Source organism: Drepanopeziza brunnea, assembly GCF_022702325.1.
Source record: "Drepanopeziza brunnea f. sp. 'multigermtubi' strain 214-2 chromosome Unknown ctg7, whole genome shotgun sequence".
NCBI classification, from domain to species: Eukaryota; Fungi; Ascomycota; class Leotiomycetes; order Helotiales; family Drepanopezizaceae; genus Drepanopeziza; species Drepanopeziza brunnea.
Window position 1 is genome coordinate 1,813,477 of NW_027094070.1, and position 16,138 is coordinate 1,829,614.

The 16,138-nt window shown below is 52.5% G+C and overlaps 10 protein-coding genes across 10 annotated transcripts; 5 read left to right on the forward strand and 5 right to left on the reverse strand.

Moving 5' to 3' along the window:
* Positions 1 to 103: 103 nt before the first annotated feature.
* L3040_004864 (uncharacterized protein) lies at positions 104 to 597 on the forward strand (the record flags this gene model as incomplete). The annotated part of the gene is made up of 3 exons (XM_066156355.1): positions 104 to 218; positions 295 to 526; positions 579 to 597. 3 exons carry the CDS (start codon positions 104 to 106, stop codon positions 595 to 597), a joined length of 366 nt encoding a protein of 121 aa, XP_066011768.1.
* Positions 598 to 788: 191 nt separating this feature from the next.
* L3040_004865 (uncharacterized protein) lies at positions 789 to 1,908 on the reverse strand (the record flags this gene model as incomplete). The annotated part of the gene is made up of 2 exons (XM_007288582.2): positions 789 to 1,290; positions 1,397 to 1,908. 2 exons carry the CDS (start codon positions 1,906 to 1,908, stop codon positions 789 to 791), a joined length of 1,014 nt encoding a protein of 337 aa, XP_007288644.2.
* Positions 1,909 to 3,095: 1,187 nt separating this feature from the next.
* On the reverse strand, positions 3,096 to 3,377 carry L3040_004866 (uncharacterized protein; the record flags this gene model as incomplete). Its single annotated transcript, XM_066156356.1, has 1 exon — positions 3,096 to 3,377. The coding sequence occupies one exon, from the start codon at positions 3,375 to 3,377 to the stop codon at positions 3,096 to 3,098; it is 282 nt and encodes a 93-aa protein (XP_066011769.1).
* A 49-nt stretch (positions 3,378 to 3,426) lies between these two features.
* Positions 3,427 to 3,801, reverse strand: L3040_004867 (uncharacterized protein; the record flags this gene model as incomplete). The annotated part of the gene is made up of 1 exon (XM_066156357.1): positions 3,427 to 3,801. One exon carries the CDS (start codon positions 3,799 to 3,801, stop codon positions 3,427 to 3,429), a length of 375 nt encoding a protein of 124 aa, XP_066011770.1.
* Positions 3,802 to 4,127: 326 nt separating this feature from the next.
* Positions 4,128 to 4,553, forward strand: L3040_004868 (uncharacterized protein; the record flags this gene model as incomplete). Its single annotated transcript, XM_066156358.1, has 3 exons — positions 4,128 to 4,248; positions 4,300 to 4,316; positions 4,407 to 4,553. 3 exons carry the CDS (start codon positions 4,128 to 4,130, stop codon positions 4,551 to 4,553), a joined length of 285 nt encoding a protein of 94 aa, XP_066011771.1.
* Positions 4,554 to 5,280: 727 nt separating this feature from the next.
* Positions 5,281 to 8,007, reverse strand: L3040_004869 (uncharacterized protein; the record flags this gene model as incomplete). Its single annotated transcript, XM_007288585.2, has 3 exons — positions 5,281 to 5,948; positions 6,001 to 7,684; positions 7,732 to 8,007. The coding sequence occupies 3 exons, from the start codon at positions 8,005 to 8,007 to the stop codon at positions 5,281 to 5,283; spliced, it is 2,628 nt and encodes an 875-aa protein (XP_007288647.1).
* Positions 8,008 to 8,641: 634 nt separating this feature from the next.
* Positions 8,642 to 10,180, forward strand: L3040_004870 (uncharacterized protein; the record flags this gene model as incomplete). Its single annotated transcript, XM_066156359.1, has 1 exon — positions 8,642 to 10,180. One exon carries the CDS (start codon positions 8,642 to 8,644, stop codon positions 10,178 to 10,180), a length of 1,539 nt encoding a protein of 512 aa, XP_066011772.1.
* A 138-nt stretch (positions 10,181 to 10,318) lies between these two features.
* L3040_004871 (uncharacterized protein) lies at positions 10,319 to 11,038 on the reverse strand (the record flags this gene model as incomplete). Its single annotated transcript, XM_007288587.2, has 2 exons — positions 10,319 to 10,845; positions 10,972 to 11,038. 2 exons carry the CDS (start codon positions 11,036 to 11,038, stop codon positions 10,319 to 10,321), a joined length of 594 nt encoding a protein of 197 aa, XP_007288649.2.
* Positions 11,039 to 12,130: 1,092 nt separating this feature from the next.
* On the forward strand, positions 12,131 to 13,724 carry L3040_004872 (uncharacterized protein; the record flags this gene model as incomplete). The annotated part of the gene is made up of 2 exons (XM_066156360.1): positions 12,131 to 12,480; positions 12,548 to 13,724. 2 exons carry the CDS (start codon positions 12,131 to 12,133, stop codon positions 13,722 to 13,724), a joined length of 1,527 nt encoding a protein of 508 aa, XP_066011773.1.
* A 571-nt stretch (positions 13,725 to 14,295) lies between these two features.
* L3040_004873 (uncharacterized protein) lies at positions 14,296 to 15,371 on the forward strand (the record flags this gene model as incomplete). The annotated part of the gene is made up of 2 exons (XM_007288589.2): positions 14,296 to 14,571; positions 14,640 to 15,371. The coding sequence occupies 2 exons, from the start codon at positions 14,296 to 14,298 to the stop codon at positions 15,369 to 15,371; spliced, it is 1,008 nt and encodes a 335-aa protein (XP_007288651.2).
* Positions 15,372 to 16,138: the final 767 nt, after the last annotated feature.

Sequence of the window (16,138 nt, forward strand, 5' to 3'; positions counted from 1 at the left end):
GCTGTCAGCTGACCAAAACCAAGCCTTCGAAATCAGTTGTAGATTTTGCTTCAAGCAACAAACCCCGGAATTTCAAGATATCATCCCAACCAAAACAGCAAACATGTCTGCAATTGGGTCTCTCGTCTTCTGCACAGATTGTGCCAACATGTTAGACAGCTCGAGTGGCAGCATGAATTCAGTCCTGGTCTGCGATTACTGCGGCGCGCATAATAAAGGTTTGCATCTCCAGCCCTCCCCCCACAGTCTCGTTGTTCGCATGCCGCTCTGATACTTAAGCCAAAAATGTTTCAGATACCGCATCCAAAACCATTATCACCTCCACCCAGCCGTCATCCTTTCCGTCCCTCCTGCGCCAGAAGCGGTCCGAAATCCAACAGATTGAGCGAGGCGACCTGCAAAATGAAGCTACGATCAAAGTGACCTGCACCGAATGCGGGAGGGATGAGGTCAGGTATACGGCTGTACAGTTGAGGAGTGCAGATGAAGGCAGCACTATTTTCTATAGGTGCGAATGCGGGAACAAGTGAGTTCTGTACCATGGCGTGGCCTCTGCAAACATACCTAACATCTGCGAGGTGGAACACAAATAACTGAAGGCGAGTGGGTGCTACTCTCAGTCTGTGAATATTGTTATGGACTGGCAGGAAAGCTTCGCAGTTACGCACAACCTATATGTGGGCATATGGGATTATGGAGTTGAATTGCTTCTCCAGGCCCAAGCACTTTGGTACCTAGCATTCTAAAAAAGCCGATCTACCATACGACCTTCCAATAGTCTCTATCTACTACGCCTTCTCGGTCTCTGGAATCAGCGCATATTCCACCTCGCCCCCTTTCTCAAACTCTGCCATGTCCAGAGCCACGATCACACTGTCTCTCACGACTTGATCCTTGTCGTTCAAGTGCAGCTTCAGCGTATCCTCCACACCCTCCTCCTCGCCCAAACTACCCAGCGCCTCAGCAGCCTCATGTCTGACCATACTGGCCTCGTTCAAATCGCCCAGGGCGGCCGTTAGCGCAGGGATGGACGCAGGATGCGACAACTGTCCAAAGACAAAGGCAATCTCGTGTCGGAACAGCGCAGAAGGATCCGCGAACCCTTTCGCTAGAGCGAGGACAGCAGGAACCGCAGTCGGGAGGTCAGGCGGCGAAGCCAAGTCTCTCAGTCCAAACATAGCTCTGTAACGCAGAAACAAAGGCTTCGTTGTATCCAGCAGGTTCTTCTCCAGATCATCGATATTCTCGCTCTGCTCCGACGTGGGCGCGGGGTCAATAGACGCGAAATCACTTTTCCCCCCAAAGAAATTAGTCCACGTGTCCAAATCAATCGACCAACGTCAAATCCCCTCCCCAAGCGCAGATTATGTGACGAGGTGACCTGACATAGACATACCTCTTCTGCAACTTCTCCCTCTTCCCCTCCTCGCTATTCTCCCACTCGATGCGCGCAACGGCAATCTCGCACGTCTCCGTCACGACAACCAGCTCCTCCGCATCATCCCTCCGCTCCCGCAGCAGCGCTAAGCACCCCAGATCCCCAATCGCGCCCAGCGCCTCCGCAGCCTCGTGTCTGCACATCGGGTCCTCGCCTCGGTCCTCCAGCACGGCCGTCAGGTACGGCACGGCGGCCAGGGCGCGGGTCTGGCCCAGGCAGTACGCGAGCTCATGCTTGAGGAGCGCCGAGGGCGAGGCGAAGGCCGCGGCGATGGCGTCGATGGCGGCGAGCTGGGAGGGGGACGAGGGCTGGCACGCAAAGTGCTTGAGGGAGAAGAGGGCGCGGAAGCGGCGGGCCAGTGGCTCCGATTCCAAGCAGAGGGTCTTGCGCAGGGCGAGAATCGTGAGGTCGTCGTCGCTGGTGGTGGTGGTGGGGGGGGTTGGGGCGGGGGATGTCGCTGAGGGTGCCATGGCGGGGTACTTTTTTCTTTCCCTTTCTTCTTTCTTTTTCTCTTCTTTCTCCGTCTGGATTTTCGAGAAGCTGAGAAATGTCTTGTCTGTCCTGTTCGGTTCTATCTATCTGTTTGCTTTTGTAAACGTCGTAGTCAAAAGCAGGACACTCTCGAGATTTTTCAGGCTCGGATCGGGGGCGCGGGAGAAGAGTTTTGTGGTCTTTTTCACCGGTGCGAGGTGAGGGCCGGGGATATACTTTGACCGCAAATGTCAGGCGCTTTCCAAGGGACTACCTAGTCAGCTGACGTACTCCACAAGGATCTCCTGAGAAGAGCTGGTTTTCTATTGGCCACCTCGGGTGTCAAAGTGGATTTCAAAAGGATGAGTCAGCTGGATTCTCCTTGCACAGGAGAGGGCCTGAGGTTAGAATGTCGTTTTCGTAAATGCAGCACTCGATATCTTTTATCAATTGTTGTACATGTTACTTACGGCTTTGTGAATTAAAAGTTCTGTTCCTGTTGATGGTCAATGAGATCTTTATTACAACCTTACAATTTATTTTATATTCGAGCTTTTTCAAAGGTCCCTTTTCTTCCCTCAGCGCAACGTACTTTTTTTTTTTTTTTTACAAGCCCGATATCGGAATCCAAGAGGTGATGTTTTGGGGCGGGGAGGGGATTTCAATTCTGATTACTGTAATTCATGGCTAGCTACTACGGTACTATCGACTACATCGAGGTCTTCAACTTTACGCTCATAGGTATTTCAGATCAATGTCGCTCTGAACCAACTCGCATCGAGGATAGAAACGAGCAGGTTGGTTGGTGCTCGACGAATGATCCGGATGACTTGTGAACCGGTACCGGCCCCTTTTCCCTCTCGGTAAACAAGCGAATGAGCACCCAAGGGTATCGATTAACGAGTAGATAAACAATCACCTGTTGGGGGACTACGTTGTTGGTAAACGCCTTCAAGGCCATAATCAGGCAGGGTTAAGCAGTATCGATTCCTACTAGGGATTGCTTCAAGTCCTGTCCTGGCTCCGAAACTCGCGCCAAGAATATCAAGATCATATTCATGTTGCGTTGTAGACGCATCATCGCCCTCGACCTAATCCACATCTCTCTCACTTGGCCTCAAACCACCCGCCGATAGCTGATGCTGCCTTGGAACCTACTGAAGGTGCTAAATGCCTAAAAAGGACGTCACGCCTTGAAGCCTGTGCCTCGATTTGCCCTGGTTCTAGAGCTGGGCTGGTGTGATGGTGTTTCTGGAAAGACGTTTTGAAGAAGATTCCTGGTGCTGCTGCTCTGGATTCGGGGCAGTCGATGGGGTCGCTCCCGGTACGTGGCCTGATGGGCTTGGGCCGTCACGTTCTTGACATTCCGCAGGTTCTTGCCGAAGTGTTTGAGGGCGTAGAGCTGGTCGACGACTTGGCTGACGCCGGCCTCGTCCAGCGGCTTGTAAGAGCTGTTGCTGTCCTCCATGTTGCTCTCTAACGTCGCGATTTGTTCGTGTTGCTTGTTAGTAGATGCATCACACTCGGACTCGAGACGGCCGATGAATTGATAGGACAGGCGTACAAGGTATTGGGATCGTTCGGCCTTCGAGATCCTTCAGCTTGATATCATTCCCTCCAGCCTGGATCTTCTCCTGCTCGGCAGCAATCAGGAAGTCGATACATGCAACCGTGGCATCTTTGAGGGGCGACAGTGAGTTCTCCTTCAAGAACATCCCAAACTGGGCCGCTGCCTGCTGGATCTTTTCGTGTTCCAACTTGAACTCGTGGCCGAGGGCCTGGAGCTCCCTGATAGCCGTCTGCTTGAGCGTAGTCTCGGAAGCGTTCTTTCTCAGCCGCTTGTAAATCTCGCTGTTTGTACCAGTCACCGTCTTCTCCTTGAGCTCGTACATCACATGCATGTGCTGGTCCCACCGGTGTCCACCGCTCGGGTGGAGGCATACCTCCCCATCCCTGAAAGCGCGGCAATCTCGAAGTCCTGCATCCGATATGCTGTTTGGTCTTATATTAGGTCGGAAGCACACGGGGTGGCAGTGAGTGATGTAGTTGGTTACAATATTCCCTTGCCATTGCCATCATCTTCATACTCGACGCATGTGGCGTCGGTACGTCTGCGCCAAATTCAACCTAGAGTCTGACCAGAGATTCGTTGTTTGTCCCAACGGTAAAAAAAAAATTAACGGGAACCCCTTCAAAGTATCCCCCAGATGTTTTGAAAATGATCACGGATCTTGTGAAGACGGAATCGGAAATCCGGGTCAAGGATATCAGCTTGTCAGACAAACAGAGAGTTATCGATCAGCAAAGCACGGAGATGGAGCACCTACGAGCCTCGCAAGGTAGTGCTCAGCACTCCACACAGTTGCAACGAGCGGTACGCACTTAGCAAGCCTGGTTTTATTTTCTTGTATGTCTCCGGATCCCCCCGCGACATGGCTCTTCCTTTTCCTGGAAAATTCTTGGTTAGCGTGGCTACTAACTAGCCCGGTTGGTACAGACGATGGAGCAACTCACGACGGAAGTGCGAGAGAAGGACCTGCTTGAGAGAGAGAGGGACCAGGCTCTTCGCGAACGCAACTTCGAGATCCGTTCCACCAAAAGCCAACTCGCTTCAGTGGCTAGCAGCAGTTGCCTGGTACGGTAGCAAGCAGGTTTAACTTGATCGTGTCATTGTCATTCAAGTCGATGGTATCTACTTTGTAAACCTCTATGACTCCTTCCTTCCTACCTGTATACTTCATATAGCGTATAAATACACTACGCTACCAACCCGCAAAGTTCAAAATCAAAATCAAAATCGAAATCAATTCATCGGAAACCCCGTCTCTTTCTTTCCTTTCTCTACAGCAAGCAGCAGCGCTCTTTATATACACACATATATACACGTCCGAAAATAAGATTAATTTTAGTTGATATACCAAGCGAGCAAGCAAGCAAGCAAGCAAACATAGAGAAAAAAAAAGGCAAACACAGCCATAATCGTATATTATCATCCCATTCAATGATTCTCATGTGAAGCCCAAATCGGACCCTGGTGACCGACAGGATAGAAGAATAGTAGGTAGTCCAACGGACAACCCATATCCCTTATACAACACGTCCTATGAGCTTAACAATCCTCCCCCCACCCCCCCCTTTTACCCACAAACCCAAATGCACCATGTACCCACATATCCCCACTCCCCTTCCTCACCCTTTCCCCGAATGAAACCATTCCGTATATGCAAGCCGCTCCAAATGCGCTTCATGATAGCGCCCCGGATCCAGTTCGTGCAGCTCCAACTCCACAACGCCTCACCAGCAAATTCGTCATCTCTTTACCCCCTCCCCCCTCCCCTTGTACCGCATTCCCACCAAACTAATACGGCACGTCAAACGCCTTCAACCCGCGACAAGAACTCGCGTATCCGCGTGCTCTCGACATCACTCGGCTCGCTCTCAATAGCCCGCAAGAGACTATCAATAACGCTGTCCACCCTCGCTTCAGGCGTCCGCGTGCACAGGCTGATAATCTGCCGGTACTTGCTCGCCAGCTCCGAACTCTTGCTTTGCAGATCCCGCACGCTCGTCTCCAGGTCTTGATTGACAGCTTCGTACGCACGGACTCTCGCACGCAGGACATGCACCGGCGGGAGGGAAGTAGACAGAGCTTGGCGGTCGGCGCGGTCAATGACGAGCGGTTCTTGCTGATTCATGGTAACTCGGGAGAGGATGGAGGAGGCTTGATCGGAGATTGCGAGGCTCTTATCTGCATCGCCTAATTGCAGGTCATGATCGGTGTTCATTTGGCCAACTTGGCTTTGCATTTGGGAAAGGAGGGTGTGTTCTTCATCGTATGCTCTTCTCAGGTTCGCAATTTTGGTCTTGCGCGCGTCACTCTCCTTGGCTTCCGCTTGCAGGTGCTCGGCTCGTCTGCGTTGTTCGCCGAGCTCTCCTGATGCGTCGCGAAGCTGGGCGTGCAGGTCGTCGATGGTGGCTTGCTTTTTGTCCATTTCTTTGCCAAACTCATTCTCTGTTTCGTTGAGAAGGGTGGCGATAGCTGGGAATAATTAGTATCGCGCCGAAGAATGAAACAAAGCATGACAACTTACAATTGATAATCTCGCTACTGCTCTGTTTTCTCTCATTGCTCATGGTCTTGTGGTGAGCACGCTCCTCCCCTGGACGGCGCTCAAATTCCGAAGGGTCACCAACACCGAAGTCTATCGGACTCAGGTTCGAATGGTTTGCGATCGAGGCGTCTGCACCGACTTCGATCAGCTGAGAGATGATGCTGCGGTTGCCAATCCTCGCCGCGATATTCAGCGCCGTATCCCCCAATACATCTTGGATGTTGACCACCTCAGACATGAAGCGGCCGATGCTTAGTGTTTTAGGTGCCGGCGGAGCGTTGCTGAATGACTGTTGACTGTTGGGCGCACTTCCTTGACGAACGACGAACTCGAGTAATGTCTCAAGGTGATATTTGCTCGCTTGACTGCGTCCCTTGACGGCTGAGGTAAGTGCAATATGGTGCAGTACCGTTCGGCCACGCGAATCTCGAATCTCAATACTTGGACCGAGCAGCTCGAGTATATCCGAGAAGCTCCCAGCATCCAGGTTGTTATTGACCAAACATGAGCGCATCAAAGCAGTCTCTCCTGCCGCATTTACTCTGAAAATACTAGCTCCTTGTGAGATCAAGGCTTTAAGAAGGCTCCCACGAGCAAGTGTAGCGGCCCAAATCAAGGCAGTATTACTGCTTGCATCGATTGGTATATCGAGATCCTCGGGACTAAGATTTTGGAAGGCCTGATGGTTGCTGAAGTCATCGTGGGCAGTGAACAGAGACATCAAAAGATCCTTCTTTGCGACTCCGTGAGGATCAGAAGATACGGGCAAGGGTGGAAGCGGTGCATTGCCTCCGTCGTTTTGCATGTACTGGGCACGATACACAAAGGAGTCGTTTGGCTCGGTTGGTGAAGCTTCGCGGATAGACATGCCGAAGTTGTTATCAACCTGATATTGGCCAGTGATACTTGGAGAGAGTCTGGCTCGTTTCCTCGGTGACTCCTCAAACTCTCCATTGCGTGCATCGTCACGCCCAGTATGTGAGAATTGCGCTGTATATGCAGAATCCGGTTGTCCACTGGCCGCAAAGCTATCATTCGATGTGAAACTCTGCATGCTCTGTTGTGAGCCACCGGGGAATGCATTTTCTTGGGAGCCAAGATGTTGGTTCGACGGTTGTCTGCTGAAGCTCGCTGGACGAGGTGCAGTCGAGCCGTTCCTCATTCGTGGTACTGGAGAGTCAAATCGAGCTTTGCTGATGGCTGCAACCGCATGAGAAGCAGTGCTGGAGATATTTTTGAAGAAGGTGCCTGACTGTCCACTCGATCGGTTATCCGCGCCTGAGTTGTACAGTCTCTTTCGCTGCGCGGCCATCGCTTGTTCCTTGGTAGGAGTATCGATCACGCCGCTTCCCGCAATGCCTCCATTTTGCCCCATATCATAGGTCAAGAGCGGGTGGAGTGCTTCCTCGACACCGTACTGTCTGCAGAACTCAAGGCCTCTCTCGAACTTGATCCAGGTGCCTTGGTATTTTCCGTAACCTCCTTGGACCTTCTCATGCTCTCCTATGAGGATCTCCTTCTCCAGAACCTTCGTGCGCTTTCCCTTTTCGATGCCGGCAACCTTCAATATCTGTGTAGCATTCAACCAGCTGTCCTTGCGCCGACGCATCACTGCGATACCATTGACTTCCATTTCGTAGACATCAACACCTGAATATATGGCCTATGCATATTAGCGCCAAGCTCTTCCAAAGGGTCTCAAATCCTGACCGAGTATATCTGGGGTGCCGTATGTCCTCTATTCATCCCATTGTTTCCCTCATACTGTCGGAATACTCCTCCTCCCTGTATCGTGAGTCCGGCCCCCTGGGATCCCTGGCTCATACTGAAGGACATTTTTGGTTTCGGTCGAGTAAGCTCCGAATCAGCGTCGTATGCGCCGCCGCCAGCAGATCTGAAGGATTGCGGTCGATCAAGGTGGTTCTGGCGAGAGTCGGATGTGTTCGCAAAAGGTTGTGAATTGGGAAGGATTTTTGTAGCGGCCATCAGGTCAGATCGGGGTTTCGGAGTTGTAGGTGAATATCAGTCGGTCGGGTCCACCTTAAGGGACTCGGGATTGAATTGCGCGCGTAGCTTAGGCGATTTCACCGATGTTTTCACCGATGTCACCGTCGCCGTGGCCGTCGCCGTCGGCGTCACTTTGTGGGGATGTGAAGGGAAATCAAGCTTCCCCTAGAAAGCCAACTGGTGATGCGAGACGCGTTCGAAGTGCTTTTGAGGTTAAGCGCGTTGGACCGACTACTTACGCGAGTCAAGTACAATGTCGATAGTGGGGCCGGAAAGATGCACCAACCCGTGAATGACAACAAGCCCATTCATTCATACTTCGTATTCATACATAATCATACATACTAAAAAATCGGCATATATCAAATAGCGTGTGACGTCAACGGATTTATATTTTGTAATTTGTTAAATTCAATTTTATCCAGCCAGTCTGCATTGCCAGTCGGATGCAGACATGCGTCTAGCCTTACTTACGTTGGCATAGGCGGGCAGCGCATGGCAGTCAGTCTTTCAGTCTTTCAGCCTTTCAGCCTTTCATCCTTAAGGACTTAACCGGGTAAGGCCCACCTCCAACAGCTATCAAATCCTCAATCCAGGCTCGGACGATGAAGCAATGACAACGCCACGAGCGGTATGGCGATCTGTAATCCAATACCGAAACTTTCATCAGTCCCGGACCCTCGGCCACGAGTTTGGGTGGGCTGTACCGCGGGATGTGCCCCTTGAGACTCGCTCCGCCTATAGAGGACTCCTGCGTGCAGCAAGCTACCTCCCAGATTCTGTCGCCAGAAAATATGCCTACGACAGGATCAAGGCTCGGTTCCGAGCCGGTCGCGACAAGTCCAATGCTCGATCCCGCGCAAACCCTGACGTTAAAGGACCAACACGTCTCGATCGGGGACGATTGCGGAAGGCCATAGCTTCGAAAAACATGTTGGAAAATGCAAGCAATGGGGACTTAGATGCTCTACAAAAGGTCTTGATGTTTGTGTACGGGAGGCAGGGTGAGAGGAAAAGGGAGCTTCTGAAGACCCTGTTGCATCCCCGAGATGGCAACACCACGAATATTTCGGCCATGCAGCAGATGGTCGACAATGGAGGGGGCAGTGCAATTGAATTCCGGCCAGATGAGAAGCTGTACAAGTTCATCAGGAGTCAGCAGGAAAACCAGCCGATCGAAGCGGTGAAGCAGAAGATCAGACAGGTCAACGTCAAGATACCGAAGGAGAGCTTGTGGGGACGCCCAGTACCACTTAGATTGCAGAAATCCACGCTGAACCGGTGGTGGGCTACTACGCTCGAGAAACTATTGCCGCCTATACCTCGATGCGAATGGGAGCGGCTACGAGACCTTGCGACGTCCGTCGTGCCTTTGGAAAAACCACCTCCTCGACGGAAAGCACCCCCGGGACCACCTGAGCTCGGAATTGATTGGGTCCTTCGCTTCAAACCCGGCGATTGGATCTGTGTCTCGGAGAAATGCCGACACCACAATCCTGCAGCGAGAACCAATTGCCGCAAGTGTCACTCTTCGCCCGCAACAGGCGAAACCGAAGCACCTCCCTTCTTCATGTCCGGTGAGTGGGGTTGTGGTTGTGGATACCAGAACGAAACGAGTCGCGTTAGTTGTTACGTATGCGGCGCTCCCCGCCACCAAGCTGTTCACTTGTGGTTTCAATCCATCCCAGGTCCGGTAGCTATCGACAGGAATGCTATCCTTGAAGTCGAGAAATGGGAGCGGAAGGCTAAAGAAGCAAATATGCTCATAACATCGAGGCGAGCGGAGGCACCGGAAGCAGAAGCGGGGGAAGCCAAGATGAAGGAAACGTGGTTCAGGTCCCGATCTATGCGGAGGCTATACGCTTCTGTCTGGAGGTTCACGTCGACCATGGAGTACGATGCCGAGACCAAGAAGATGGTTGTCGATTGGGGCGGGCCCAAGGCTGCAGCTTATGCTGGGGAAATTACAAAGCCTACCGAGGAGGACCTGGAACTGCTTGAAGGCGTGGAAGAGTACCATCAGGAGGGTGTGACCGACAAGGAGCAAAATCTACAGGAGGTGAGCCGTCGAAGACGATGGTTGGATGAGGTGCGTTCGCAAAATCTTGGCAACCGAAAGCCGTTGAAGATAATCAGAGCGTCCTCAGCATGATGTTACTCCATGGAGATGTATATCACGGATGTATAACTATGTATAAAAAACAAAAACCCAAACTACAACTCCCTTCCCGGACCCTACTCACCCACCTACTCTCCTACCCCATCCCAAAATCCGAATACCAAACAACGCTCACCCGGCCCTCTCAGCCAACCTCATCAACGCCTCCCCATCGACGCGCATCGTCTGCCACTCGCTCATCGCTCGCGCCCCAACATGCCCACTCTCGTAGAAGCCAATGCTGGGCGCATTCCACTTCAGCACGCACCACTCCAGCCGGCCCCCGTCCATACCCACCACCTCCCTCGCCAGCTCCGCCAGCAGCCGCTGCCCGTAGCCCCTGCCGCGGTGCTCCTCTCGCACAAACAGGTCCTCGAGGTAGATGCCGGGCCTCGCCTTCCACGTCGAGTAGTTGTAGAAGTACAACGCCATGCCCGCGGGGGCACCGTCGGGCGCGAAGAGCAGGAGGCAGCGCGCGGGGCGGGCGGCGGAGATGGTGGCATCTGGAGGGCTGGACGAGGTGGAGGCCACGGTGGGTAGAAGGGGAGGGGGCGCGAAGGCTATGGTTTGGAGGAGGAGAGCTGGGGTGGCTTCGACTGCGTCGGTTTCTTTCTCGTAGGCGGCGAGCTCTTGGATTAGTTGCAGGATGATTGGGACGTCTGTATGTATTCTTGTTCAGTGAGTGTTTCCTCCCCCCTCTTCCCCCCTCCTTTTATTTTTCTTTCTATTCTGTTTCCGAAGGGTGGCTAGCGATGGAGATGGGTAAGGGCAGGGGGGGTAAAGACCTTCGCGGCGTGCGTGCCGGATTTGAGCCTTTCCTTCATCATCTTCTTTTTTAGAGGCGTCAGACATCTTGTTGTTTGGATAGTGAAGGATCAGAACCAAAAGATCGATGAGAGTCCTTTGATCTCATAAGTAGAAAGTAGCCGTCGTCGACTGCTTTGCTTGCAGGTGTCGTTGAGGTTTACAGTGGGGTAAGATCTACCCACCCCCGCCAAACGAGAACGTCTTGGCATGGGCTTGGTGCCGTTCGACCACTTTACTTTTCCCAAAGTTTCTCCTAGAGCGGCCTCACATCTCTTGTTTGAAATTTCAAAATCTTATTCTTTTGGCCGATTATACAAGCTGTGTTCATATCATAGGTATAAGGTGCCAAGTTCAGATTTTATTGTGTGTGTGTGTGTGTGTGTGTGTGTGTGTGTGTGTGTACTGTACAGTACCAGCCAACTGCTAATGCATAAAACCCCTTTTCGCACCGATACTAAGGGTCAATACCTCGAGAGAAAAAAATCGACACTAGCCGTAGTTTATTAATTACACCTTCGGGGGGGGGGGGGGGGGGGGGTAAATTAATTGAACCTTTAAGCTTAAATACGCCTAGTCAATAGACCTAGATGTAAGAAATGTAAAAGCTGGAGTCGCTCCCCTTTTTCTGAAGAGTTCCCTTGAAGCTAAGCGAAAGCTAAATTTACATACTTCCGCCTTAGTTTAATATATTAAATAACAATATTAGATAAAGCAGTGCTGGAGCTATAAGCTATTTATGTTTATGACAATGTGTGTAAATCTTATTAATCTTTTTGAAGTTATGGTTGTAGAAAGTCTAAGCTGTCAAATGTACGAGTGTTGGTACGAAATAAGAGTTGAGGCCTGATAAGAGTTTATGCATTAGCAGTTAGAAGGTACGGTAAGTCGGCGCTTGATAAATGGAAATATATGTCGTTGGGTTTTTTTTTTTAACGACCGGATTATTAAAATAATATTGGTATCGTACTGCAAGCTCATTAGCTCGGCGGGCGCAGTTACACAGCATGGGCTGAGCTGACATTGGGAAGTGCCGACGACCCATTTTCAAATCATGGCCTCCACATTCGGATCCGGGTATCATCCAACCTCTTTCTTACTCCCCCTTCGCATCTTCAGTTCCCGACGAGGTTTCCAAGTATGGAATTGAATCTCGTGGTACCGGTTCCTATCGGAGAGCTCCGTCAGCCGGGCGACGAAGAGATCAACGGCCGTCTTTGGCGTGTCACGGGTGCTCACGACCCCGATACCATGGGTCTCAAGTTCCATTGCGTCTCGTATGTCTGGGGTCCGGGTGTTGAGCCGCTCGGGAGCTTCTTCGGCTGCAAGAGAGAGATCTCCGATCAGACGCGACCGGCTCTCACAGCAGCTATCAAGGCCGCAGATGTAATCCAGGGAGAGCTGAAAGGCGAGAGGACTGAAGCCTTCTGGATTGATGCGATCTGCATCCCGCAATTGGAAGTGCCTGCCCGCTACAAGACACTTGAGAGGCAAGTTGTTACGCTACAGAAGTGGTAGAGGGTACACTCGGTTTGGGCCCGGCTAATGTGACAAAAGCATGGGCTTCATCTACAACGCCGCCACCTCAGTCATCATCGTCTTGAAATCACCCGCGTGGCGCATCGTCGAGCAAGCCTCGGCCAAGAAATCGCCGGAGCCGCTATCCTACGACGACATGCACGTCCTCGAGACGGACACCTGGATCTCCCGCGTCTGGACCTACCAGGAGCTCGTCAATGGCCGCGCGATACATTTCACTTCTCCCCCGTCCGGCCCAGACCGAGAGTCTCACGTTGTAGTCGAGGCGACCCAGTTCTTCAATTGCATTGGACACTCCCTCGCGCGCTACAAGCGCGAGACGCACGTCTCGGAGAGCACGGCGCTAGCCACCTTTCCCAACCTCAATGTGCTTGAGGATACCCTGCTCGATAGTTTGTTGAGCGGGTATCTCGAGCGCCCTGCACTGGGCATACTGTGCAACATCTCGACGCGGTCATTTGACGCGATGTTTCCCCAGAACCGCTTGTTGGCTTGCCTCGGCGCGCTGACGAAGGAACCGAGCTGGGGCCCGCCGTCTGATGATCTCGGTCCGTTGTCCGAGAAGATGATGGGGCTTTGTGAGAGGAAAGGGGACTACTCGTTTGTGTTTACGGCCGATGAGCGGAGCCTTGAGAGTGGGAGGACGTGGCGACCTGATACGAGACAGGCTAGTTCGAGGGATGGACCGAAGCATCTTGTACCGCTCATAAACTGGCCAGTTCATGGTAATCCGGTAGGAGAGACGCAGCGAGGTCGCACAGACGAGGAGGGATTTTGGCTGGAAAAAATGGTGCCTCTTCGAGTCGAGGATGCCATGAGACCCGCTGCGAAAATCGAGCTGGATAAGATATTTTGGGGCTGGATCGATCCACGTCAGCCGAATTTGCTTCGCAGGGGTTTGTTCGGACGCGAAGAGGAAAAGGCAGACTGGCTCGGCGCGTTGGCGAAGTTCCTGGTCAGGATTGGCTATAAGGGCTGCCTGGAGCCGCATTTATGCGAGACGGGCCTATTCTTCTCGCAGAAGGAGTTTAGGAAGGGGAAATTTTTTGAACTCTTTGCGGCGGCGAGCTTGGGGTACTACTTTGGCGCACCGGGCATCGCGAGGTGGAGGGACGGAGGGAAGTGGGGGTATTGTGCTGGAGTGTTCGTCGGGCTGGTGAGCAGCAAAGCTAGTGAGCCACTGCTAATATTATAGATGAGGAAGTTTTTCTACCATGGATGTTTCTCCGAAGGCTTCTCGTTGGGACAATTCGTGAAACTGTAGACCTCGCGTAAATTGGAGCGAAGCGAATTACCCCTATCCTAACAGAACGACAAGAGCATACCCCCTTCCTTTTCTCTTCAAGACAACATGGCGGCATAGGGCTTTGCTGGAGTCTCCTATACATGGATATATAACCCCATCGATTTCGTAATCATTCATTGAGCGACCTGGTCGGCAAGTGCCCCTCGCTAAAGTATTCTTGCTGTAGTGAATTGAAAATAATCCGCAACAATAGGAAGAGCCAACCACAATAGGCTCGCCTCGCTTGCTCCGATCACAATACTTAGCAGCGGCACAATACTAGACCCTAGTGCTTCCCAAGTACATAAGAAAATTCCACACGCCATTCCCTACAAGATTTTTCTTCCTTCCTTAGACTCGCACACTTCTCGAAAAGCCACGCTTTTACTACAGACTTGTTTTCACCAACCACATTCTTCGTCTCTCACCACCTTCCACAGTCCAACAACATCCACTTCTTCGTTCCACCCTCTCTACCACCATGACATCCTTCTTCGACTTCCCGAGCAAGGTTGCCGCCAATGGCATCTACCGCTGGATGGGTGCTCAGCCTGCCGACCACGCGCACTACCTCGAAAAGGATCTCGCCTTTACCAAAGACCAGTCGGTCATCGGCGTCGAGGCTCCCCGGGACCGGATTCCAAGCGTCTCGAGCTTTGACGAGGACGAGACGATGGACCTAGCCGAGCTGCTAGCGGCTCTCGAGAGCAAGGAGATCTGCCCGCTGATGAACATCCGAGTCGACTCCGGCCGCCTTGTGAGTGCTCTCTCCCCTCCCCCTCCCCCCAGACAAGAGCATCTGCTAACACCACCATAAACACACAGCTTCGAGACGAGGAAGCAAAGCAAGCCCACCGAGACGCCCAGCGTCCTCGCCCCATGCTCCCCGTCAAAACTACCTACATGCTCAACTCGCGCCGCGTCCACCCCAACGACCAAGCGGCCCTCCTCCGCCTCAAGACCCTCCTCCACGTCGCCCGCACCAACCAAATCTCGCCGGCCACGACCCGCGCCCTCATCCCCGTCTCCCACCTCTCCCCCGCCTACGCCGCCCAAGCCCAAGAGGTCGCCCGGCTAGCCTCCGCCTGCTTCCGCTCCGCGCTCGACTACGCCCGCGTCGCCCTCCGCCAGATCACTAGCGCCGTCGACGCCGTCTGCGGCGCGGGTTTCTTCACCGGCTTGGGCCGCCGCGATCGCATGGCCGTCCTCGGCGCCGTATTCGACCAGTTCCCCGTCTTCCTGCTCGCCCGCTTCCGCGCGCGCGAGAGCGCCGTCGTGGATTTCGAGGCCATCTTTGCTGCGAAGGGAACCGGTCACCGGGATCGGGTGGCGAGGCGGAGGCTGGCGACCTTCTACCGCTACGGATGGATCCGGTTCTGCGAGAAGTTGGTGGTGGATGAGAGGTCGGCTGGCGGAGGCGACGGCGGCGACTTTGAAGAGACGAGGCGGGCTTGGCTGGAAATTGACAAGCGAGGTCTGGTCTGGGAGTTGGAGCTGGGTGGTGTATATGATTTACCGGCGAGGAGGAAGATGATGTTTGAGAAATTGAGAGGGTGAAGATCAAGATGAAAGCTAGTGTTCTTTTTAAAAGTAGAAAAATGAAGAGCAAAAAGGTGGCTTTGTAATAACATATTCGGGCGCCCTTGTGTATATGAATCCCAGCCAAGCTACTTATATGAAGTAACCACCACCACGGATCCGTGTCTCGCCCTCTCCTTCATCCCACGATGTATTCTTGTACAGAATAAAAAGAAGAATTAGGAAAAAGTAGCCCTGTGATAATACATTCAGCCGGCCGCTCTTGTTTACTTACCGACTCTCCCGCATCTCCGTGCTTAATCCGAGCTAAGCTAAGGTACAACCCTTTCCCAATCCAATTCAAACCTTTCTTTCTTCTTTTCTTTTCTCCCTTTCCTCCTCCTTTCCTCCCTAATCATACACCATAGCATATTTAAATCCCACCAATCCAATCCTCCCTACCCCCCCCCCCCCCCCCCCCCCCCCCCCCCCCCCCCCCCCCAAACCATCCATACAAAACCAAAAAAACAAAAAACCAAATCCCTCCCTCCCCTCCCTCATCTCCTTCCTCAAAACATCCCATCCCCATCTCATCTTTCCAAGATCAAACCCAGATTTCCGTGCTATCCCCATCTCATCCATGTAACAACCCCCCTCCCCTTTCTTTCCATCAACCTAAAAATCATTCCGCATATCCATCCATCCATCAATCATGTAACAAAGATCAATTGCAGTAAACAAGTTCTTTCTCGTCCCCATCATCCCATCAGATTTAAATCCAGATTTCTACTATCCTCCGTACATCA